Source organism: Myodes glareolus, chromosome 2, assembly GCF_982192425.1.
Source record: "Myodes glareolus chromosome 2, mMyoGla1.1, whole genome shotgun sequence".
NCBI lineage: Eukaryota > Metazoa > Chordata > Mammalia > Rodentia > Cricetidae > Myodes > Myodes glareolus.
In genome coordinates, this window is record NC_142027.1 from 51,923,339 (window position 1) to 51,950,330 (window position 26,992).

The 26,992-nt window shown below is 39.5% G+C and overlaps 1 protein-coding gene across 4 annotated transcripts in view; it reads left to right on the top strand.

The window, feature by feature from the left end:
- LOC125392707 (cell surface glycoprotein CD200 receptor 2-like) overlaps positions 1-26,992 on the top strand; it is a 211,600-nt gene that overhangs the window by 143,243 nt on the left and 41,365 nt on the right. For 2 of the 4 annotated variants that reach the window (XM_087900353.1, XM_085685572.2), the window contains 2 exons: positions 4,121-4,241; positions 4,608-7,560. The exons of 1 other annotated variant lie outside the window; for it this stretch is intronic. In XM_087900353.1, coding sequence (XP_087756479.1) covers positions 4,121-4,241; positions 4,608-4,614 — 128 coding nt within the window. In that variant the 3' untranslated portion in view covers positions 4,615-7,560. Of the gene's footprint in view, positions 1-4,120; positions 4,246-4,607; positions 7,561-26,992 lie in introns of those variants that run through there. One more of the 4 variants, XM_087900351.1, reaches the window with a different exon arrangement.

The following is a 26,992-nucleotide window of genomic DNA, read 5'->3' on the forward strand; positions in this document are numbered from 1 at the left end:
GTCTTTCCCTCCCGCCTCTTTTCTGATGCTACTGTCTGTAAAGTGGGTCCCTCCTCTCCTCCCTCCCTTCCTCCTTCCCATCCCTTCTTCTCTTCCATCCTTCCTTTCTTCCTTCCTTCCTTCCTTCCCTCCTTCCTTCCTTCCTTCTTTCCCTCCTTCCTTTCTTCCTTCCTTCCTTCCTTCCCTCCTTCCTTTCTTCCTTCCTTCCCTCCTTCCTTCCTTCCTTCCTTCCTTCCCTCCCTCCCTCCCTCCCTCCTTCCTTCCATCCTTCCTTCCTTTTATGTTCCTTTTCCCTTAACAAAAATCCTTTCACATGAGCTCTGTGGCATGGTGTCTTCCTCGTGCCATGCACTGAAAAATGAGGAATTAGGGACAGTTCATGGTTTCTCGAGGAGAGTCAGCTAGCTTTAAGGCTGTTGTGCCTCATAGGCCCCAACTCAGGAGGTTTATGGGCAACATAAATTGAAGCCAGTGTGTTATAAAAACAAGGATCAAAAGTTGGTGGGGTAACAAAGCGGGGCATGGATCTGGTAGGAGTTAGGAGGAAGAGTTGTAGGTGAATATGATCAAAATATATTGTATGAAATTCTCAAGACTTTTTATTACATGAAAAAGAATAATGCCTTTCAAAAGTCTAAAATTTGCACAGAATGCCCTTCAGACAGAGGACTCAGAAGAGTTAAGCTGGATTTGACCCAAAAACTGCCTCCCTGAAATAGCTTTCATAGTTACCAAAGTGCTGTGCAAGGTTTACCAAAAGGGAAGCAATTGGTGGTGCCAACTATCAATGAAGATTATGAACCACAGCAATGACCAGCAAGGCTGGTCCCTAAGGTTCAATAGTGGTAACCATATCTTGGCAACAACAAACACTGTCCAATTTTATTCAAGGCCCATTCAATAGGAGGAAGATTGTGCCTGGTACTGGAAACCTAGCCAGTTACTCAAGGTTAGTGAGGTCATTGATCTTAGAGACAAATGTACTATATCCCTAAGTTGAACCTGAGTAATGCTTATCTGAATTCAAAATACTCCTAAGCGTACCAATAAATGTGGCTCTTAGCCTTTACCAAAGAACCTTTTCTTTGTAATAGACAAAAACTATTATAGAATGAATGTCACAAATGGTCAAAACGCAGAGAAAAGTGATCATAGAATGTCCCGTTCCCATGGATACATATACAGCATAATTACCATACCTAATATTCAGGGAATAGTATAGAAGATGTAAAAAAACACTGAAAGAGACATAGGACCAGAAAATTTACTGTAAGTTTCCATCTCCACAACTTCCTGAATATAACACCAGTAGCACAAACACTAAGATCAACAATTAATAAACGAGACCTCCTGAAATTGAAAAGTTTCTGTAAGGCAAAGGACACTGTAAATAAGACAAAACAGTGGCCTATAGAATGGGAAAAGATCTTCACCAACCCCACATCTGACAGAGACCTGATCTCCAAATAAATTAAGAACTCAAGAAACTAGACATCAACAAACCAAATAATCCACTTTTTAAAATGGGGTAAAGACCTAAACTGAAAATTCTCAACAAAGAATCTCAAATGACTGAGAGACACCTAAGGATATGTTCAATATCTTTAGTTATAGAGAAGTGCATATCAAACCAACTCTGAAATTCCATCTTAACCTGTCAGAATGGTTAAGATCAAAAACAGAAATGACTGCTTATGCTGGAGAGGATGTGGAGTAAGAGGGATGCGTCATCATTGCTAGTGGGAGTGCAAACTTATACAGCCACTCTGGGAATCAATTTGGCAGTGTATCAGAAAACCGGAAATTAATCTACCTCAACTTCCAGCTGTATTTCTCCAGGGCATATACCCAAAGGATGCTCAATCATGCCACAATGACAGATGCTCTCAACTATTTTCGTAGCAGCTTTATTTGTAATAGCCAGAATCTGGAAACAACGCAGATGCCCCTCAACCAAATAATGGATAAGGAAAATGTAGTACATTTACACAATGGAGTATTACTCTTCTGTTAAAAACAATAAGGAGCAGGAAATTTGAAGGCAAATGAATGGAACTAGAAAAACATCATCCAGAGAGAGGTAATCCGCACCTAGAAAAACAAACATGATATGTATCTACTCATAAGTGGATATAACATTAACTGTAAAATAAAGGACAACCCTGCTATAGTCCACAGACCCAGAGAGTCTATGTAACAAGGAGGACCCAAGGTGAGTCACATGGATGTCCCTGGGAAATAGAAGATATGTTGTGGGTGAACTGGGGGTAGCTGAGCATGGGCACTTGAGGAAATGGTTAGAGAGTGGGTGAAATTTCAGAGTACTGAAAGAGAATACTGGAAAGGGTGGATTTTGGGGATCAGGCAGAAACCTGATGATAGGGTAACTCTCATGAACCTACAAGGATGATACCAGCTAAGAACCCTAGCAATCTTGAATACATACCCAAACTGGTTATGTCCTATGATCAGATAGGTGACTACCCCAATTGTTATCAGAGAGCCTTAATCCAGTAACTGATGGAAACAGATGTAGAGATCGATGGCCAACCATTAGGCTGGGCACCAAAAATTGTTTTGCAGAAAGGGGGGAAGGATTGTAGGAGTCAGAATGTTCAAGGACATCAAAGAAAACCCACAGAAGCATGTAACCTGGCTTACAGAAACTCCCAGAGTCTGAACCAACAACCAGGGAGCCTACATTGGACTGACTTAATATTTGACAGTTTAGACCAAGTGTAACTTGGTCTGTTTGCTCAGCTCTGAACACTGGGAGCATGACTGCCCCTAACACTTTGGCAGGCTCAGAGTAATCTATTCCTCTCACTGGATTGCTTTGTCCAGCATAAATACAAGGAGGGGATCTTAATGTAACGGTAGCTTGATATGTGATGCTTTGATGATACCCAGAGGAAGCCTGCAACTTTCTGAACAGGAACAGAGGATGAATGGATTCAGGGGAGGTAGAGAGAAGCTGGGGAGTCGGGAATGGGAAGAAAGGAGGGAAAGATAACAGTGATGGGTATGCAAAATGAATGAATGAATAGACCAAAACATTTTAAAAGAAGTTTGTGTCTCCTGGAAATGACAGGAAAGCTTTACTCAGTAAACCATCAATAGTTTTCCAAGCATGGTAAGGGTAAAATCTCATGGGTCCTCACCTCTTGCGGTAGTTAAATGTAATTGGATCCCATAATCTCACAGAGAACAGCACTATAAGAAGGTGTGGCTATGTTGGAGTGAGTATGGCCTTGTTGGAGGAAGTGTGTCACTGTGACAGTGGACTCTAACGTTTCCTATGCTCAGAAACCATCTACTGAGGCAGTTGACTTACTGTTGCAAACAAGACGTAGGACTCTCAGCCCCAGCACCACATCTGCCTGCATACTGCCATGCTCCCTGTCATGACAAATATGGACCAAACCTCTGAAACTGTAAACAAGCCACTCTAATTAAATGTTGTCTTTATAAGAGCTGCCGTGCTCAGTTTGTCTCTTCACAGCAGTGAAGACCCTAAGTAAGGCACCCCTAGACTAAGAATTACAGATAACTAAGGGTTACTGAGGAGGGGGTGACGTAGTCATCTCCAAAGACGGCCCCCTAATTGGTTATCCAATACCAAGTGTCCAGTCCTGAAATCATGTACATTCAAGCAACACTAAATAAACAAAGCAGATTGCATTTGCATATTATATAAAAATAGGCAACTAAATCAATTCATGAAAAAGAGGCTAGGAATTTAAGAAGAAGCATTGAAAGGTTCGAGGAAGGAGTAGGAATGGGTGCAAAAATGCAATCATATTTTTATAAAAATACATTAAAGTTTGCATGAAACCTTCTTTCTTATATAACTGGGAAGTATTAACAATACTTAGTGTGCATCTATTCACTGTAAAATATTTGTTAGTGCCTTAGTACAAAAGGTGGACTAGGTTAGTAAATTAGATCATGAAATAATGATATCTGAATATCATTTAATTTGAATTATAATTGATAAGGTTTCCTTGTTTTGTTATTCCCTAAAACATTAAAAGTACTGTAAATGATTTTACAGCTGTTTGTCTTAATTCCTTGATGAGAACCATTATTGAACTGACTTGCCCTTTACCCTTGCCTGTAGTTACAGGTGTCACCAGGATGCTGGGTTCCCTGCTGACCATTCTCTATGTGAAACTTTTCCTCCTGGGGATTATTCTGCTCATCCTAGGATTTGCTTTCTTCCAGAAGACAAATTATTTCAGGTAGGAACAAAAACTGAAATTTTTTTAATTTAAAAATTTCCTTAGACGGACCTTGTCAAAAATTTGAGTGTACATTCGACTGAGACTGTCCTGTTGCCCCATCATGGTTGTTCCTTCAGCTCTTCTACAATACAGGATTTCTTTAAATAATGGAGCCCTGTCACGGATACCCACAGTAATGACAAAGTATCTAACTTGCTGTAGTTCTGAGGAGGGACTTAGCCTGGCCTTCTCTTTCAGGAACCAGTGGTAGAAATGAAATTGCTGGAAGTTTATGAATTTATTTGCAAGTTTCTTGATTCCCATGGGTTTCTGTTCATTCCTGCTTAATTGTATTTTATAATATTTGTTTTTGTTTATTTCTAGAAAATGAAAATCTAGATTTCTGAAGCCCATTAGTCTGATGACACAGCACAAGAAAACAGCCATTTGCCATCACCTTTCTCACTGACATCCAGTCTACCTGCTCCTGATGTCTTCAGGTTTGTCAGAAGTCATATGACAGCTGATGGTCTCACAGTATGACTATACAGGAAAAAGCTTGGGCCTTACTGCCATGCATGTATGAATGGCTCTCTACTCTCTTCTTTCCCCACTTCTCAAACCGAAGAAGAAGAAGGCTTAGCCAATGGTGAGCAACCATGCTGGATAGATTTCTGTATCCCACATCCTCCAGGTTAGCTTCTACCAACTTCCTGTTCCTAGCACATTTTATGTGATCATAAATGTTACACAGTCAGATACCATGACAAGGAACACCTTCAAGTTAGCCACTAGATAGCTTTTTTCCTTGCTTGCTACCAAGTAACTAGACAGTTGTCTTTCTTAAAATTAATTAGCTAGGAACCATTTTTATACATATCTCTGTAGTTTAGTAGGTGTTAAAAGTTGAGCCCAGAGAAAGCACTGCCAGTGTCATGGAGATAACACTGGAAATCCCCTTACTGTTTAGAATCTCAGGGTCTCAATCCCCTTTGCTGTCTCCAATGTGAATACAGTGTTTGGGGTTGTCAACGAGGGCAAGGGTAACATACTGTTGAATCCTAACAACTGTAAACCAAGACCTTATCTTTCCATGACACAGATAGTAGTCCTATAATAAAAAATATATTTTCATTTAAAAGAATTATTTCTTGGGTAAAGTGGCAAGTGATTTTAGCAATTACCTTTTATTAAAGTCTGGGTAGAAAATGAATGCCTGATTCTAGAGGATAACAGGATAGTAGCCTCGGGTGCTTCTTGAAAAGTTTAAGCCCTCTCCATTTCACACTTTTGTGTAGTTAATCATGCCAGGGCAGAGAATAAAGGGGTGCTGTTCTAAGCTACTATTTTATTCTACAAATCTGTTCTTAGAGTAGTTTATTTACAGTTTTGACTAGGGAGAGGAGAGGATTGTATTTGGGATAATTTATGAGTCTGTCCAGGAGTAGTGAGCCCACCTGTTCAGTCCTATGACCACACTCACTTGTAGGAAGCCTTGACAACGTAAGCTAGTTTGTTTGAAGAAAAAGTTTATGGATTGGTGCACACTTAGAAAATCTCTGCTCACAATAAATAGCAGGAATTTTTATTGACTTGTGGAATATTTGTTCAGATGTGTTGAATTTGTTTCTGCTCCAGAACATTTGTTTAATGATGCAAAGATGTGCTGCATTTTTTTTGGATTGGGTTAATTCTGTGATTAATTAATTCATTTGGTTAAAGCTGTGCTTCTTGCATGATTAACCAGATTGGTCTACTAAAGAAATGAACATCCAACTTCTGGATACAGAAAAATAGTCAGGACTGGCAAGCAGATTGAGTAAATAGGAGGAGAAATCTGGGAAGGGCATCAAAGAAGTGAGAAAATAAGGGAGGAGGACATCAGGGGCCAGCCACCCAGTTACACAGCAGGGATGGAATAAGAAGTAAAGAAGAGTGTCTAGAAAGGTAAAAGCCCAGAGGCAAAAGGTAGACAGGATTATTTAAATTAAGAGAAGTGAACAAGAAACAAGCCAAGCTATGGCCGGGCATTTATAAGTAATAAGACTCCATGTGATTTATTGGGAGCCGGATAGTGTGCCCCCAAAAGTGCAAAGAGCAAAAACAAAAAGTAAAAACTACTAACAACAAGGAATAGTGCTAATATCAAAATTAATGCCTAGTTTAATAGCAGGAAATCAGTATGTGTCAAGCAGTAAATAAGTTCATAATTGTCACTCAAATACATCTAAGGAATGAGCTCCTTTTATCTCCTTTTTCATCACAACATCTTTATGTTTAAGTCAGTGTATAAAGGGTTAAGAGATCTAGTTCTGTAATTCTGTAAGAGAACTAGGAAATACAGGTGCAGAGAGAACAAGTAGCTTGGTTTGTTGTCTCTCTTCCCTGTTCTACTTGTGGAAGACACTTCTCTTCATGACTGAATCTTCACCCCACCTCTCTTGTCTTGTTTCTAGTAGATCTCAAAGTACTTTCCATAAAGAGTTTATGGACAGTTTTCATTCACTCCAAATAGTTCTCTCTGGCCAATAAAGAGATATATAAATGACAGTTTGTCAGTTGTGAGTTTGGGTCTCAAAAGGTCCTGAATGTTTTTCCTTTTCATTCTGTGGGAATATGGATGACCTACCTGCTGGAGGATGAGAATAGAATACAGTAGATCCATGTCAGTCCAGTCTTTCCTCTCTGTGTTGAACAGCTCAAGTATCCAGAAGTGAGCTTCCCCTCAGACCCTTGAGCAATCTCAATCAAAAATCATCAGACATGATGATTCCTGCTAACCCTGGACAAATGAACGGTCATTGCCATAGAGTTTCTGTAGTTGCTTATCAGGTAGCACATTTGTGTCATAAAGTAACTCAGACATTGCTCAATAACACAACTCCAATTATGTAAGGACAGACACAGCTAGTAGCCTCTTTCAGTTTCCCTTGCATCTGATCCTGACCATGAGTTTGGGAAATAATAAGTGTGACATTTTCAGAACAGCCCTTTAGTGAAAGGAAAGGGTTTTCTTGTGCTCTCTAGTGTTATCTGTGAAACTGCAGTACTCGTGTGATACCTGCAGGTCCCAGAGTTACTTGATACATGGATTTTGCTGAGGATGGATGCTACTAATTGAAGAAAAAAATAACAGAAAAATGGAAGAACTTGGGCCTGATGACTGTAGATTTGCTCCGCCAGTCCTAAAACTATCTTAGTGTAAGAGAGAATAAACCATCTTTTTCACAGTACTGTGATTTTACATTGCAAATAGCTGGGGTTAATTCTAATTGAAATAAATAGTTACTTTGTCAATTTGGAAGTTTATTATCATTAAAGTTGGTTGTGTTCTACTCATGTGCATATTCTGGATTATTTTTGTTCTTCCCTTAAATGTAATTCTCTTAGTTAGTGTTTCTATTGCTATGAAGACATACCATGACCATGACCAATCTTATAAATTATAACATTTAATTGGGGTGGCTTGCTTACAGTTTCAGAGTTTCAGTTCATTTTCATCATTGTGGGCATGGTGGATGCAGGCAAATGTGCTGGAGCAGTAGCTGAGAGTCCTGCATCTTGTAGGCTACAGGAAGTTGACAGACACTGAGTAAAGTTCAAGTAAAAGAGATCTCAAATCCTGTCCCCACACTCACACACTTTCTCCAACAAGATCATACCTATCTCAACAGTGCTACACCTCTTAATACTGCCAGTCTCTTTGGAATTCTGGTGGGCAATTACATTCAAATTCCACTCCCTGTCTCCCATAATAATACCATAGTGCAAAATTCATTTAGTCCAAATTCAAAAGACCCCATAGTTTTTGAAAAAAGTACACAGTCTCAATGATATTTAAAGTCCAATGTTCAAAGTATTTATTTGAAGTTCATGCAATTTCTTAACTGTAATCATCTATAAAAATAAAACTGCAGATCACATACTTCCAATGTATAATGGCACATTATAGTAATATACTTTACTCTTCCAAAACATGGGGAAGGGAATACTGTACCAGAGCAAACTGGAAATCAGCAAGGAAGTTCCAAACTCTGCATCTCCATGTCTGATGTCAAAACACTCTTCAGATCTCCAACTCTGTTCAGTTTTGGTGACAGCCACACACCTTCTTTCTCTGGGGCTGGTTCCACTCCCTGTTCACAGCTCTCCTTGACAGGTCTCCCATGACTCTGGTATCTTTGACATCTTGAATTCTCCAAGGCATCAACCTCAAAGTTTCACACAATGGCCTCTCTACTAGAGTGAGTTTGAGGGAGTGGGGGAGGGGCCAGTGCCTCTGTCTGCATGATCCAGCTGGAATTGTCAGGGTCCCAATTAACAGATGATTGGGAATTTGGAGGCATCACCGCCCCAGAAACCGAGAAGAGTGCTGCGAGACACTGGCTACTGAGGGAAGAGCATGAGTGCAGAGCCCCCAAACCATGGGCACATGTAAGCTCTGCCCATTTGTCCCTAGGACAATAAAAATTTTCTAGGTCCGAGGATGGTAAGCTCAAGGCTTCCTTTTGGTGGCCAATGTGCCCCACTGTCAAGAGAGTATTGAGGCCAAATCTTAGAACTTAGGGAAATTAACCATTTGGGCCAGATCATATTGGACAGCCCCAATTTATCATGATTTTGTAAGAGGCATCCCAGGTGTGACAGCAGATCTGTCTTTAAACTGCAAGTGCCCATTTTAAAGTCTATCCCCGACTGTGTGGCCTAAATTAGCTCTAAGACCTAAATGGGGTCATAGAAATTGAATGCTAGGGATCCCTAGAGCAAACAAAACCCACCTCAGCTAGGCCCTGCCTAGCTCCTGAGATCAGACTCTTGGCGTATGCCCACAGCTTTCACAAAAGTCCAATAATTGACAAAAGCAAATACAAATGGGTCCCCCAAAACCCTATAACATAGACAAAAAAAGAGGACTCACCAAGACACAGCCACCATAGTTTGGGAGCCAGTGTTAGTGTGGCAAGGAGAGCTCGGATAGTAGACTAGGGCGCTTTTGAAATGTGGCCATAGGCCAGGTGGAAAGGCCGCCCTATATTGGTGGGACCTCCAGATGTTAGGAATTTTTCCTAAAGCAAGCTCTCTGCCTATGCAAAAATCCCAATCAAGCCAAGTCCCAATAAGCCAAATTAAAGGAGGTCCAAGTTTAATGGGATTCCTGTGTTCTTGGGTGGCCCCAAGGGAAACTGGAAAACAGCAACTGCGATCACGGTGGGAAAGAGAAGAGACTACGAGGGAACTTTCCGGGGAAGCAGTTTAAATAGACTGGGGGAGTAGTCAAGATTTTGGTGGGCTGCCTTGATCCTCCTCCATGGGAGGGGTCAAGGTTTTGGTGGGCTGATTTGACACTCCTCCAGGGAGGGCCAAAGGCTTGGCAGGCCACCATGAAACCCCTCCAGGGAGGGGCCAAGGTTTGGTGGACACAGGGGCGGGTCCTCCAAAGATGGAAGCCTGAGACCAGGAGTTCCACCTTCCACTTTTGGTTTGCTTTTTCCCCTCAAAACAAGTTGTGATAATCACTTTAATCTCTAACACTATACTTTAAACCAAAACTAATCCAAAGAGATCAGAAAGAACACTATATACACATCAAAGGGAAAATCAACTAAAAACACATTTCAATTCTTAATATCTATGCGCCAAACAAAAGGGAATCCAATTTGCAAAAGAAATATTATTACAACATAAATCACATAGTGACCCTCATACATTAATAGTGGGACCCTTCAATACCCCTCTCTGACCAATTGACAGGTCATCAGACAAAAACAAAAAAGAAATACTGGAGCTAACAAACATTATAAACCAAATGGATATAATAGATATTTACAAAACATTTCACCAAAACACAGAAAATATACCTTTTTCTCAGTACTTCATGGAACTTTGTCCAAATTGGCCACATACTCTGAGACAAAGCAAATAGATACAGAAAAGTCAAAATAAGTACCTGCATCCTGCTGGATCACTACAGATTAAAGATGGATATTAGCAGTAACAGAAGCAACAGAAACCTTACTAACTCATGGAAACTGATCAACTCTCTACTGAATGAAAAATGGATAAAGACAAAAACACAGAAAGAAATGTAAGACTTTTTAAAATTGAATGAAAATGAATACACAGCATAACCAAACTCATGGTTCACAATGAGCACGGTCCTAAGAGGAAAGTTCATGGCACTAAGTACCTACCTAGAAAAAAACCTAGGGAGATTTCACACTAGCAACCTAACAGTACAACTGAAAGCTCTAGAACAAAAAGAAACAAGTTAAGTCAAGTGGAGTAGATGGTAGGAAATAATCCAACTGAAAGTAGAAGTCAATAAAATAGAACCAAGGAAACAATACAACGAATCAAGGAAAGAAATGTTGGTTCTTTGAAAAAAAAATAGCAAGATTGATAAACTTTTATCCAAATTAACTATAAGGCATGAACTATTCACAAAGGAAACAAAATCAGAAATGAAAAGGAGTATATAGGAGTCCTGGGAAGACCAGCTAGCCCTGTTGCCCTGCTGAGCAGTTCTTCCCAGAGAGGTGAGTGGGTGCTAGCCTGGGCAGCCTGCCTGCCTGTCTGGGAAGGGAGCACAGCCCTCCCCCCCTCAGCTTCTGCGGCAGGGTCTTCGGTGTTCCAAGGGACCCCTCCCCTCCCCCCACTGCTGCGGGCCCTTTGTCTCCTGAGTCCTGGGAAGACCAGCTAGCCCTGTTGCCCTGCTGAGCAGTTCTTCCCAGAGAGGGCTGAGGAGCTCTATCCAGAGAGTGCTGTGAAGTCCTACCCAGAGAGTGCTGAGGAGTTCTATCCAGAAAGTGCTGAGGAGTTTCATCCAGAGTGGAAGAGATGGGCAGGCGCCAATGCAAGAATTCCTCCAACAACCTGAAAGGCAACATGACACCGCCAGAATCCAGGGAGCTCGAAACTAGAAGAATTGAACACCCTACGCCAGAAGAAATAGAAGAAATTGACTCTAAGCGCTTCTTTATGAAAATAATAGAGGAAATTAAACAGGAGGTGAAAATCTGCCGTAAAGAAATGGAAGATAAGTATAACAAAAAAATTGAGGAAATGAGTAAAGAAATGGAAGAGAAATATAACAAAAAGTTTGAAGAAATGAGTAAATCCGTAAATGAAATTCTGGGAAACCAAGAAAAAACAATCAAACAGGTAATAGAAACAGTTCAAGATTTGAAAACTGAAATGGAGTCAATGAAGAAATCACAAACCGAGGGCCGGCTGGCTATGGAAAATCTGGGTAAACGAACAGAGACTTCAGAAACAAGCTTAACCAATAGAATACAAGAGATAGAAGAAAGAATCTCAGACTCTGAGGACACCATAGAGAAATTAAACACTCTGTCCAAAGAAAACAGCAAATCCAACAAATTCTCATCACAAAACATTCAGGAACTGTGGGACACAATAAAAAAACCAAATCTAAGAATAATAGGAGTAGAAGAAGGAGAAGAATTGCATTTCAAAGGTCCAGAAAATATACTCAACAAAATTATAGAAGAAAACTTTCCCATCCTAAAGAACGATATTCCTATGAAGGTTCAAGAAGCATACAGAACACCGAATAGACTGGATCAGAAAAAAACATCCCCTCGTCATATAGTAATCAAAACACAAAGCATTCAGACTAAAGAAAGGATATTGAAAGCTGCAAAGGAAAAAGGTCAAGTAACTTATAAAGGTAAACCTATCAGACTTACACCAGACTTCTCTATGGAAACAATGAAAGCCAGAAGGTCCTGGATAGAGGTACTGCAGAAACTAAGAGACAATGGATGCAAACCCAGACTACTTTACCCAGCCAAGCTATTGTTCACTATCAACGGAGAAAACAAAATATTCCAGGATAAAAACAAATTTAAACAATACGTAGCTACTAATCCAGCCTTACAGAGAATACTAGAAGGAAAATCACAACCCAAGGAATCCAACATTCCCAACACTGCCTACATTAACTCAGACATTTAGCGACCCTCCACAAGCACAACTCAAAGAAGGAAAACACATACACGCTACTACCCAAAAAAATGACCGGAGTCATCGATCACTGGTCATTAATATCACTTAATATCAATGGTCTCAACTCACCTATAAAGAGGCACAGACTTAGAGATTGGATACGAAAACAGGATCCAACATTCTGCTGTCTACAAGAAACACACCTCAACCACAAAGACAGACACCTACTCAGAGTAAAGGGTTGGGAAAAGGTTTTCCAATCAAATGGACCTAAGAAACAAGCGGGTGTGGCCATTCTAATATCTAACAAAATCGACTTCAAACTAAAATCAATCAGAAGAGATGGAGATGGACATTTCATACTCATAACAGGAACAATTCATCAGGAAGAAGTCTCAATCTTGAATATCTATGCCCCTAATATAAAGGCACCCACATATGTAAAAGAAACTCTTCTAGAACTCAAGGCAGTCATCAAACCACACACACTAATAGTAGGAGACTTCAACACTCCTCTCTCACCAATGGACAGGTCAATCAGACAGAAACCTAACAGAGAAATAAGAGATTTACTGGAGGTACTGAATCAAATGGACTTAACAGACATCTATAGAACACTCCACCCAAATAGGAAAGAGTATACCTTCTTCGCTGCAGCTCATGGAACCTTCTCGAAAATTGACCACATACTTGGTAACAAAGCAAACTTCCACAGATACAAAAAAATATTAGTGACCACCTGTGTCTTGTCAGATCACCATGGATTAAAATTAGAATTCAACAACAATGGTACCCCCATGAAGCCAACAAACTCATGGAAGTTGAACAGTCAACTACTAAATCACCCCTGGGTCAAGGAAGAAATAAAGAAAGAAATTAAAGTCTTCCTTGAATATAATGAAAACAAAGACACAACGTATTCAAACCTATGGGACACAATGAAAGCAGTGCTAAGAGGAAAGTTCATAGCACTAAGTGCCCACCTAAAGAAAACAGAGAAAGCACACATTGGAGACTTAACAACACACTTGAAAGCTCTAGAAAAAAAAAGAAGCTGATTTACCCAGGAGGAGTAGAAGACTGGAAATAATCAAACTGAGGGCTGAAATCAACAAAATAGAAACACAGAAAACAATTCAAAGAATCAATGAAGCAAAAAGCTGGTTCTTGGAGAAAATTAACAAGATTGACAAACCCCTATCCAAACTAATCAAACGGCAGAGAGAGAACTTGCAAATTAATAGGATCAGAAATGAAAAGGGGGACATAACCACAGACACAGAGGAAATACAGAGAATCATTAGATCTTACTACGAAAGTTTATATGCCACAAAGTTGGAAAATGTAAAAGAAATGGACATTTTTTTAGATAAGTACCATATACCAAAGTTGAACCAAGAACAGGTGAACAATCTAAATAGACCTGTTAGTCGTGAAGAACTAGAAGCTGTTATCAAAAATCTCCCTACCAAAAAAAGCCCAGGACCAGATGGTTTCAATGCAGAATTCTACCAGAACTTCCAGGAAGAGCTAATACCTATACTCCTTAATGTATTCCACAATATAGAAAAAGAAAAGTCACTGCCAAACTCCTTTTATGAAACTACAGTCACCCTAATACCAAAACCACACAAAGACACAACCAAGAAAGAGAATTACAGGCCAATCTCACTCATGAACATCGATGCGAAAATTCTCAATAAAATACTGGCAAACCGAATCCAAGAACACATTAGAAAAATCATCCATTATGATCAAGTAGGCTTCATCCCAGAGATGCAGGGATGGTTCAACATACGCAAATCTATCAATGTAATCCATCACATAAATAAACGGAAAGAAAAAAATCATATGATCATTTCATTGGATGCTGAAAAAGCGTTTGACAAAATTCAACACCCTTTTATGATAAAGGTGTTGGAGAGACTGGGGATACAAGGATCATACCTAAATATAATAAAAGCAATATACAGCAAGCCGACAGCTAACATCAAATTGAATGGAGAGAAACTCAAAGCCTTTCCACTAAAATCAGGAACACGACAAGGCTGTCCACTCTCTCCATACCTCTTCAATATAGTGCTTGAAGTTCTAGCAATAGCAATAAGACAACATAAGGGGATCAAGGGGATTCGAATTGGAAAGGATGAAGTGAAACTTTCGTTATTTGCAGACGATATGATAGTGTACATAAGCGACCCCAAAAACTCTACCAAAGAACTCCTACAGCTGATAAACACCTTTAGTAACGTGGCAGGATACAAGATCAACTCCAAAAAATCAGTGGCACTCCTATACACAAAGGATAAAGAAACGGAGAGGGAAATCAGAGAAACATCACCTTTCACGATAGCCACAAACACCATAAAATATCTTGGGGTTACTCTAACCAAGGATGTGAAAGACCTATTTGACAAGAACTTTAAGCCTTTGAAAAGAGAAATTGAGGAGGATACCAGAAAATGGAAAGACCTCCCCTGCTCTTGGATTGGGAGAATCAACATAGTAAAAATGGCAATTCTACCAAAAGCAATCTACAGATTCAATGCAATCCCCATCAAAATCCCATCAAACTTCTTCACAGACCTTGAGAGAACAATAATTAAGTTTATATGGAAAAACAAAAAACCCAGGATAGCCAAAACAATCTTATACAATAAAGGAACTTCTGGAGGCATTACTATCCCTGACTTCAAACTCTATTACAGAGCTACAGTATTGAAAACAGCTTGGTATTGGCATAAGAACAGAGAAGTCGACCTATGGAATCGAATAGAAGACCCAGATACTAACCCTCAAACCTACGAACACCTAATTTTTGACAAGGGAACTAAAGGTATACAATGGAAGAAGGAAAGCGTCTTTAACAAATGGTGCTGGCATAACTGGATGTCAACCTGTAGAAGAATGAAAATAGATCCATATCTATCACCTTGCACAAAACTCAAGTCCAAATGGATTAAAGACATCAACATCAATCTGTCCACTTTGAACCTGATAGAAGAGAAAGTGGGAAGTAGTCTACAAGATATAGGCACAGGAGGCCACTTCCTAAGTAGGACCCCAGCAGCACAGACAATAAGAGAAACAATGAATAAATGGGACCTGCTGAAACTGAGAAGCTTCTGTAAAGCAAAGGACACTGTCAGTAAGACAAAAAGGCTGCCTTCTGACTGGGAGAAGATCTTCACCAACCCCTCATCAGACAAAGGTCTGATCTCCAGAATATACAAAGAACTCAAGAAACTAGACACTAAATCTCTAAATAACCCAATTAAAAAATGGGGTACTGATCTGAACAGAGAATTCACAACAGATGAACTTCGAATGGCCAGAAGACACTTAAGGTCATGCTCAACCTCCTTAGCGATCAGGGAAATGCAAATCAAAACCACTTTGAGATACCATCTTACACCTGTCAGAATAGCTAAAGTTAAAAACACCAATGATAACCTATGCTGGAGAGGATGTGGAATGAGGGGAACACTCATCCATTGTTGGTGGGAATGCAAACTTGTGCAGCCACTTTGGAAATCAGTGTGGAGGTTTCTCAGGAAACTGGGAGTCAACCTCCCTCAGGACCCAGCAATTCCACTCTTGGGAATTTACCCTAGAGATTCCCTAGCATACAACAAAAGCATTTGTTCAACTATGTTCATAGCAGCACTATTTGTAATAGCCAGAACCTGGAAACAGCCGAGGTGCCCCTCAATAGAAGAATGGTTAAAAAAGGTGTGGAACATATACACGTTAGAGTTTTACTCAGCGGTAAAAAATAATGACATCTTGAATTTTGCATGCAAATGGATGGACATAGAAAACGCTTTACTGAGTGAGGTAAGCCAGACCCAAAAAGAGGAACACGGTAGGTATTCACTCATAAGTGGATTCTAACCATAATTAAAGGTCTTTGAGCCTATTTTTCGTGATCCTAGAGAAGCTAAATAAGAAGACGATCCTGATGAAGATTATTTAGCTATCCACCAGGAGGTAGGAAATAGTCAAGAGTCCCAGGTAACCTTGGGTGCATGGGGGGGGGGTGGGAGGGTTGTTGGAAGGGGAGATGATTAGAGAGAAGGGAGTAGGGGAGGAATGGAGAAAGCTCGGTTGACCGGGATGCGGGGAAGGGAGGAAGGATGAATAAGGGATCAGGGAAGAATATATTTCAACTAAGGGAGTCATCTTAGGGTTTATAGGAAACTTGATTATATATGGGATCCCAGGTCCAAGGAGAGATCCCCAGATTTTTCTCTGGACAGAGGAGAGGGTGCCTGAACCGGCCTTGGCCCACAACCATACTGATGAATATTTTGCATGTCACCATAGAACCCTCATCTGGAGATGGATGGAGATGGAGGCGGAGAACCACGTTGGAACACTGGACCTAGCTCCCTAGGTCCAAATGAGAGGCAGAAGGAAAGAGATCGTGAGCAATGAAGGCAAAGGCACAGGAAACCTTCATCCGACGTTGGATGGCGATACAGATGGAGACCCATATTGGAACACCGAACTGAGCACTCCACAGTCCAAATGAAGAACAGAATGATGAAGAAAATAAAAAAAGTAATCAGGACTGCGAGGGATGCGAGCACCCACTGATACAAGGGGACTGATATAATGGGAGTCCACCAAGGCCTGTTGGACTGGGACTGAACGAGGACATGATCCAGCCAGATTCTCTGAATGTGGCTGGCCCGGAGCCTTTTTGAAAAGCCGTTGACAATGACACTGGGACTTGCTTCCTCTGCATGTACTGGATTTTGGCGCTCCAGTCTGTTTGGACTCTCATCTTCCCTGGACCTGGAGGGAGGGGGGAGGAACTCGGGCTTCCCACAGGGCAGGAAACCCTGACTGCTCTGGGGGATGGAGAGGGAGGGGGAGAGGGAGTAGGGGGAGTGGGAGGGTGGTGGGAGGAGGGGCTGAAATGGAAACTTTTATAATTTAATAATAATAATAAAAAAAGACAAAAAAAAAGAAAAGGAGTATATAACAACAGACACCAAGAAATTCTGAGAATCATAAGGACATACTTTACAAAACCTTTACTCTGACAAACTGGAAACCTAAAAGAAATAATTTTGTTAATAAGTACCACTTACCAAAGCTAAATCAAGGTCAGATAAATAATTTAAACAGACCTTAATCCTTAATTAAATGGAAGTAATCATTAAAAGTCTCTCAACCAAAAAGGAAACAACAAATAGAAATCATCCTGGACCAGATGGTTTTAGTGCAGAATTCTAACAGACTTTCAAACGATCATTAACTCCAATACTCATCTACCCAGAATTCTCTTAGACTGGTTGCCCACATATACTTCCTGTCTGGTTACTGGCCAATCAGAGTTTTATTAAATCAACATGAGTGACAAATCTTTGCAGTGTACAAAAGCATTATCCCACAGCAGATAAAGGGACAGAGTACTAGAGAAGAGAACTGGAATCAGGAGTACCTCTGGGATGAGCTGGAAACCTAGTGCAATGGAAGCTCCCAAGAATGTATGAAGGTGATCGCTTTTAAGACTCCTAGCAATGGGAGATTTGGTTTGGGACACAAACCCAGCCACATAACCTTCAACCCACAATATCTGCCTTCAATTGATGTGGGATTACCCACTGTGTGCTATGAGTATGTTTTATTACCATTGGTTAATATATAAACTGTTTTGTCCTATGACAAGGCAAGATATATCTAGGTGGGAATACTAAACTAAGTGCACAAAAAAAGAAGTTGGAGTCAGGTAGACACCATTTAGTCACTCAAGACGCAAGAGGTAACAAACCATAAGCCTCATGGTAAAATATAAAATAATAGAAATGGATAAATTTAAGATGCAAGAGTAAGTTATTAAGAAGCCTGAGCTAATAGGTCAAACAGTATTGTAATTCATATAGTTTCTATGTGATTATTTGGGTCTTGGATGAAAAAAGAGTCTCCACCTACAAATTGTGCCCACCCTCTGGTATGGATTGACATAAGATCTAAAAAAGTTTTATAAAAGAGGGCCTCTAGAGCCACAAAGACAGGGGTCAAGTGTAGCTTCTGGTTAGCTGCATTTTTTCCAGATAAACTCTGTTTGCTGATAGTTAGTTAGCAGAGGAACTGCTCCTTTAAGCAATGGCTTCCTCATTTGTGCTGGAGACAGAAAAGGCTCTGGCTCTTTGGACCAATTATAGTATTTGTGAGCAACATGTGGAAATTTGCTTAATGTCAGCAAAAACGACCCACTGCATCCATGGTGATAGGGTAGTGAACATGGCTCCTAGAGCTTGTGGTAAATGTACCTCCACCATATTTAAAGGCTGAGAGAGGTGGAACCCATATCTAGAACTGCAGCTATCACACAGCTTACAATTTAAAAAACACTACTTGTCAGAAAAAGATTTCAGATACACAATAGGCGAGATTTAAACATAAAAGACCTCTAAATGAGACACAGTGTGCTGAAAAAGTGTATATAGTCTTGGGAGAGAGAAGAAAAAGAGAAAAGACAGTTATAAAATGAAATAAAAATTTTTAAACAATAAAACAAAGTCTTTAAAGAGACAATAAAATAATATAAAACAAATAAGCCACATAAAAATGAAAATGCATGGCGAGTCTGGATTATGTATATTATTGTGGGTTCTTTTAATTTATTGACTGTGAATGAGCTAAGTACAGAGAGACATTTCATGGTATGGGCTGCTAAGCTAATCCAACATATATATTTTATAAGCATTTGATTTAAAAATTTGAGTCTAAATATATGTTACTTTGAAAAAAGGATCTGCTTTTGTTTTGACAGAAGATGAGAACCTACAGAATTCTTCCAGGCTAATGTGGTTTGATGTAACAAAACCTGAAAGGTCTCCATGAACCCTAAAAGTAGTTTGCCTAACAAACAACAGGAAGCAGTTGGAAGAAAAAAACGCCTAAATTCCCAAAATGATTGCTTATAAACATTTGTTTTCATTTAAAGGGGACAGATTGTAAGTGGTTAACAGTCACAGTCAATATCTTTCTAAAAAAGGGATGGGGTATGATATAGAATCGAACACTTTACATTGGTATGAACATTGCTTTATTGATACAAATTTAGTGAAATTTTTCCTGTATTTATATTTTTATTCTTGTCTAAGGTATTATGTTTATACCGCTCATTTAAAAGGGTAATGTATAAGTAAAATCATGGATTAATTATTACTTTATTAATCAAACTTGTAGTCGTATTAGTTAGGTTTTCTAGACATACAGAGATACATTTCAGTTAGATTCATAATCTTCAACACTTAAAAGACATACAGAATATGACATTAAAATGTATTAAAAACAGACTTTTCTTGACAGTGAGGCATGTCTACTTCTGGCAGCACCAGTTACTTCAGAGAGGTTGATAGGCATTGAAGAAACTCGTTATGGAATTTTCCTTTAATATGAAAAGGGTAGTCATTTGGGCAAGAAATTGCTCTTGCTTGGACTGCTAGACAGTATGCTGTATAAACTGAACATACAGGACCCAGGGAAAAATGACTGCCAAACTTGCCAAACGAAAGAGAGACACTCCTTCAGAGTTCCTACTTCATGAGAGAGTCTGCCAGACATTCTGCAGGACTAAGAAGAAAGAGACTGAGAAACTGCAAATATCGGCAAAACAGTCTTTCAAATTTCCTGCTTCAAGAAATAAACTGCCAGATACTGTGGGCCTATAGGCTGAAGATGGATGAGCCAACTTTAAGAATAACGTTGGGTGACTCTACAGGAAGCAAGATGTTTCTGACAATCTAGAGTTTTAGAAGTTGCTTACAACACACTTCCTCTTAACTTAGGTAATATTATATCTTTCTGGGGTCTTTGATGAAGTTAAAGATAGATCACTATAGTTTTCCATAGTTATGATAAAAGATAAATTAGATATGAAACTTAAAACACACAAAGATAAAAGAGATGATAGAATATTTTCTTTAATTTTGCAGGTATACCTGTTTTGCTATATGTAATTTTACTATGTTGAAGTTAAAACCTTCCTTTTTATTTAGACAGGAAAGGAGAGCTGTTTCAGATGCCCTTCTGTGTGTTGCATGTTTCATTACCAATGGTTAGTAGAGAATCTGCCTTGCCCTATGGTCAGGCAGAATATAGCTATGTGAGAAAACTAAACTGAATGCAGGGAGAATGAGGGCAGAGTCAGGCAGGGGCCATGTAGCAGTTCAAGAAGCAAGAGGTAATAAACCACAAGCCTCATGGTAAAATATAAAGTAATAGAAATGGTTTAATTTAATATGTAATAGTTAGTTAATAGGAATCTCAACTAATAGACCAAACAGTGTTGTAATTAATATAGTTTCTGTGTGATTATTTGGGTCCGGGGTGCTGGGAAATGAAACACAGTCTCTGCTTACATTTAAGGTATGCTGGGACACAGGTAGAACCGAAATTATGGGTCTGGCCAACCATTGACTGATCCATCTGGAGACCCGTACTATGTTTGAGAGGGAGCCAACCCCTGACACAGTGTAGAGGGCCAGAACCCAGAGGCTGAACAGTCACACTCCTAGAATAGTTCCAAACATAACCGACAAAACAGAAAAAAGTCAGTGAAGTAATATCTAATGATATTCTGCTATCACTATAGATAATTCCCTATTGAAATTGTCATCAGAGAGGTATCACCAGCAACTGACAGAAACAGATACAGACCCATGGCCAAACATTAGACCAACCTGGGGGAATACTGTGGAAGATGGGTATCAAGAGTGACCAAGGAAAAATCCAAGAAACCCCACAGAATCAACTACCTTGGGTCCATGAGGGCTCACAGGGACTTAACCTCCAACCAGAGAATTTGCATGGGACTGACTGATCTAGGTTCTATTCACAAATATTACAGTTGTATAACTTGGTCTTCTTGTGAGATTCCTAAAAGAGGGAGAAGGAGCTGACTTTGACTCTGTTACCTACTTTAGGACCCTTTCTCTTTCTTGGTCACCTAATTCAGCCTTAATAGGGTAGGAGGTGCCTAGTCTCACTGCAACTTGATGTGCATGACTGGCTGATATACATGGGAGGCCTGCACTTTTCTGAAGACAATGGAAAAGTGAAAGTGATGGAAAGAGGGAAGGCTGGATAGGATGGCAGGAAATTGATTGGGCTGGGAAAAAATAAATATAAAAACAAAGTCATGAAAAGATTAGAAATACCAACGCCATACCTTAGCACAGTATATGCACTTTATAGCAAGCCCATACCCAACATCAACTTAAACAGAGAAAAACTCAAAGCAATTCCACTAAAATAAATAATAAATCAAGATTCTCTACTCTCTCCATATCTATTCAATATAGTATTTGAATTCCTAGCTAGAGCACTAAGACAACAAAAGGAGAACAAGGGGATACAGATTGGAAAGGAAAAAGTAAGACTTGGTTTTTGCATATGATATATGATATGATAGAATACATAAGTGAGTCCAAAAATCCTGCCTTGGAGCTCCTACAGATGTTAAGCACCTTCAGGAATGTAGCTGGATACAAGATTAGCTAAAAAAAATGAGAAAGAAATCATCCATAGTAACCCACAATAATCCAAAATATCTTGGGGGTAAATAACAAAGCAAGGGAAAACCTTGTATGACACAAATTCAATTTTTTTGAAAAATATAGGAAAAGATCCTAGAAGATAGACATTTATCCCATGCTCATGGATCAGTAGGTTTGGATCCTACTAAAATAAATCTACAGATTCAATGAACTCCCAATTAAAATTCTAACACAATTCTTGACAGATCTTGAAAGGTCAATTCTCAGTCTCATAAGGAAAAACAAAAACCACGAAAATACAAAACAATACTGAAGAAGATAAGAACTGCAAGAGGTATCACCATTCCTGTTTTATTAATCAATTACAAAGTTATAGTCATGAAAACCACATGGCATTAGCATAAAAACAGACATGGTGATCAATAGAATTGAATTGGAAATCCATACATGATGCACATACCTATGGACACCGGAGTTTTGATAAGGAAGCCAGAAATACACACAGAAAAGAAGATAGCATTTGTCAACAGTGTTTGTCAAACTAGATGTTTGCATGCAGAATGTAAACAGATTTATATCTATCACCCTGCACTAAAACTCCACTCCAAATGAATCAAAACTCTTAACATAAAACCAGATCCATTGAGCCTGATAGACATGAAAGGGGGGAACAGCCTTGAGCGCACTGGCACAGGAGATATTCCTAACAGAACACCAGTAGTGAAAACAAGAAGATCAACAATTAGTAAATGGGACCTCATGAAACTGAAAAGTTTCTGTAATGAAAAGGACACCATGCTTTGGACAAATTGGCTGCCCAAAGAATGAAAAAAGAGTTTTGCAAAGTTCACATCTGATAGAGGAATAATGTACAGTTCCACACAGAGAATTCTCAATAGAGGATACTCAAGGGTACCAGAGACACTTAAAGAAATGTTGAACATCCTTAGCCATCGGGAAAATGCAAATCAAAACTGCTCTGAGATTCCATCTTACACTTGTCTGATGGCTAAGATCAATTATACATGTGAAGCTCATGCTCATCAGGATATGAAAAGAGGGCAACATTCAATTGCAGGTGGGAGTGCAAACTTGTACAACCATTGTGGAAGTCAGTATGCTTTTTCCTCAGAAAGATGAGAATCCTTTTACCTCAAGACTCGACTGTACTACTCTTGGGCTTTTACTCAAAAGACTCTTCATACTATCACAAAGACATTTGCTCTACAATGTTATTGCTACTGTGTTCAAAATAACCAGAAATTGGAAACAACCAAGGGGGTTCTTCCACTGAAAAATGAAGAAAGTGTGATACATTTACACAATGGAATATCACTCAGCTGTCTAAAAAAAATTGACATCATGAATTTGTAGGCACGTGGATGGTTCTTGAAAAGTGGCATGCTGAGTGAGGTAACTCAAACCTAGAAAGGTATATATAGTATGTATTCTATTCACATATATGTGGACATTGGAAATTAAATAAATAGTAATTAAATTATAATAAATAGATCTAGGGAGATTAGGCATAGAGGAAAGGACTTAAAGGGGGACATGAATCTTCTTAGGAGGAAAATTGAATAGATTTTATGCGTGTGTTTTGGTGTGGGGGGATGGGAACAGGGGGATCAGGTGGAAAGGAGGTTGGGGACACGGCATTCAGAAAATGATGGCTAGAATTGGCATTTGAAATGTGATATGGAATCCTACAATGGTGGAAACTCCTAAAATATATGAAGATGATCCTAATGAAGTCTCCAGATAATGAGGGAGACAGAGACCCAGTGTCCATCTCTTGTTACCAAAGGAAGATTCGATACAGGGATCAGGTTACATCCAATTGAATTGTTGGCCAAAGGAGCCCCATGAAAAATCCCCCAAGCAACCTGGTTTGCTGCCAAGAAAATAAGCTACACAAATTGACAGCAAGGCCCTATTGCTGAAGACAACATTCACACAACTCATTGAACATGGAAAGGTTGAACTAATGCCTACATAGAATTTTCATCCCGATATTCTAGGTTCCGGTATAGGAAGGTACTCTGCATGTTACCAAAAGAAAAACTCAAGCTCCATTCAGTCACCACAAAATCTTTGAGCTGTCCTGCCTACAAATTAGGCTCGGCGAATGATGGCATAAAGCTTCTGGGAGTACCCAGACAATGTCAAAATCAACGTAAGTTCCACTCCATGAGGTAGAACTAATATCTAGCACTGCTTAAATGACCAAGAACTAGAGACTAGCTTGCCCAGATACCTAGGATAAAATCAAACAGTACTGGTCTGAAAAACCAAAGTAACAATAAAATGTCTCCTAATGATATTCTTCTATACTCATAGATTAGTGCTTTATTAAACCATCATCAGAGAAGCTTCCTCCTGTATCAGACCGGAAAAAATACAGAAAACCACAGCCAGTACACACACACACACACACACACTCACACACACTCACACCCACATGGGGGTGGGTGGAGACAGAAACAGAAAAAAAGAGAGAGAAACACAGAGAAACAGACACAGACAGACAGACAGACAGACAGACAGACAGAGAAAGAGCCAGAGATATACCTTAGAAAACAAAGCTCTAAGTGGGATGTTCCTGTCAAATCCATCCCCTCAGTGTTGTACAAACCCTGCAGCAGAGAAGATGGAAAGAGTGGATGAGTCAGAGGGATGGAGGACACCAGGAGAAAAAAGCTCTTAAATCAACTAAGCAAAGTTCACATGACCTTACAGAGACTGAAGCAGCAAGCACAAGGCTACAGGGGTCTGCACCAGGTCTTCTGTGTTTGTATTATAGTGTTCAGTTTACTGCTTTTATGGGACTCCTGAACATGTGAACAAGTAGGTCTCTGATTCTTCTGCCTTCTCTTGGGATTCTTTTCCTATTTCCTTGTCCAGCCTCGGTGTGATTGATTTTGTTTTATACTATTATATATTACTTTGTTGTTTTATGAATATATCTTAGAAGTTAGTTGTTTTTTTTTCTCTAATGAGAAATCCAAAGGGAGTAGATCTGGTTGGGAGCAGAGGTGGGGAGGAACTGGGAGGATTAAAGGGAAGAGGAACTGAAATCAGGATATATGAGAAAAGAATCTAATTTTCATAAAAGTGAGAAATACAATCCTAAAGACAACCATGTCCAGGTCTTGAAAGGTTATTTAGACTAAACACCTCAGGAGCCCTACCCCACCCCTACCCCTTGATTTTCACACATGAGCCATTTCCTACAGTTCCAGCTTGCTGTTTTCTTGTTGCTGGACCCACTCCTTTGTGACTCTGCACAGTGGTTTCTTTCCTTCATGGAACTGTAAGGAAGGAAGAGCAATTCAACTCTCCAGGTGTCTTTGTGCTATGGTTTGTCATCACTGGGGTCAAAGTTCTCTAATCCAGGAAGGAAGACTCAGGTCTTTCCCTATTTCTATCTTCCGGGAGCTGTGCATCTCTGTTGGTTCTTGACTTGCAGAAGAAACACAACTCTGTCTTTGCCTTTGTCTTCACAGGTTTGTTTCTCATATGCATGGATGTGTTCGTTCATTTTTCATATGGATGCCAGTTACACTGGACTGGGGCCCAATCTATCCAACCTATATAGTTTCATTTTTACTAATTATAGATGAAAAGACTTTATTTTAAAATAGGCTACATTTTCAGGTATTGAGACATAATTTTAGATAAAAAGGAGGCAGTAGACAGGTAAGCTAACTAATGACAGAAAGTAATGGTTTAAAGTCCCACAATTCCATGATCCACCCCCTTTATTTGTAGGTATATATCCAAGAAAATGAGTGCCAAAGAGATCAAAAGATAACTACAAATTAAGAATTCTCATTTATATGTGTTGGTCACCTAATTAAGGAATTCAACTTCACAGAGAAACTTATGAATAAATGATGATAAATTCTTTGGTAAGTCCAAACCAGCATGCAGGGATGAACTCTTCAAAGCACTGCCTTCCTGTGGAGCTCAGTAACTGACTCCATAGGCCAATGGTGAGAGCTGTCAGAGCTGTGTTTGCTTCTTTGGGAGGAAAACCAAGGAAGAGTGTGTCAGGAACTTTGAATTAGCAAAATGTCAATACCTCAGTTTGGAAGTTTTGGAAATGTTTGTTCAAATTCATGTCTATGTACATATTCATAAGTTGCAATATAATATTTGCTTATATTTCTGTATATAAAGTATTCTTTTATAATATTGCTTTAAAAGGGGATTTGCCATAAGGTGTATCTTAATGTTTAATATTGTAAGAGAATGAATGAGTTAAGCTTTTCCTTCTTTCTTAATCACTCAGTAGACATCACTGATGTCTTTTTTTCCTGTGCAGGCTTAATCATCCAGTAGCACACAGAATGGAGATGAAGATAAAGACAGGCAAAAGGAGGAAGAAAGTCACCCTTCAATCTGCTGAACTGAGCACAAACATTTACCTTGAGAGACAGATTCACTGAGTTCATCCAGAGCTCATGGTGATTTGTGTTTCACTAGAAACCACTCCAGATGAATGCTGTAGAGAGGACTTCGGTCACGGAGTTACTGATCTCTGTCACTGTTATGGTGCCTGGTAAATGTGACATTCTGAGGTTTTTAGGAAATGAAACCATTCTTCAGGCTAACTTTGGACTATGATAATCCTCCTGCCTCAATCTTCTAACTCATGAGATTACAGGCATGTACCTTTGTTGGAGGCTAACAGAAGAACTTTAACTCTCTACAAGATATGTTTCAGATCATTAATTTTAATAAGCAGTTTTTCTGCTAATAATTCTATCAAAGAGATTATTCTGTTAGTTGTTATCATACTTTGAAGATGAGTGACTGCCTGAAAAGAAATGTCTTAGTAGATTTCTTATTTCTCCCATATTTAAGGTTGTACCAAAGAAAGAGAGAGAGAGAGAGAGAGAAGCAAAGAAAGGAAGGGGGAACTCTGAGAAGGGAGCAATGGGATCCAGAGTAAAGTAGGAAGGCACTGTCCTCAAGTAAAGAGGGGACAAAGTGGCCTGGAAACAGGTCAGTTTATAGACTGGTGTCATCGATTGCTGAGTCTTAAGCATTGGAAGTAAATCTATTGGAAGTTGTTAATGGAAAGAGGTGGTCAAGATAAAAACTAGAGTCTGAAATACCTATTACAAAGATGGGACAGGCCAGTCTGCTAGCTAAGATGATAGAACTCTAGTCCTAGGTCTGTTTCACCAGGATCACAGTTCCTAAGCAGGATGATCAGCATGAAAGCAAATTGACATTTCTTTCAAGATAAAAATACCAGTGCACTTCCTTTTACTT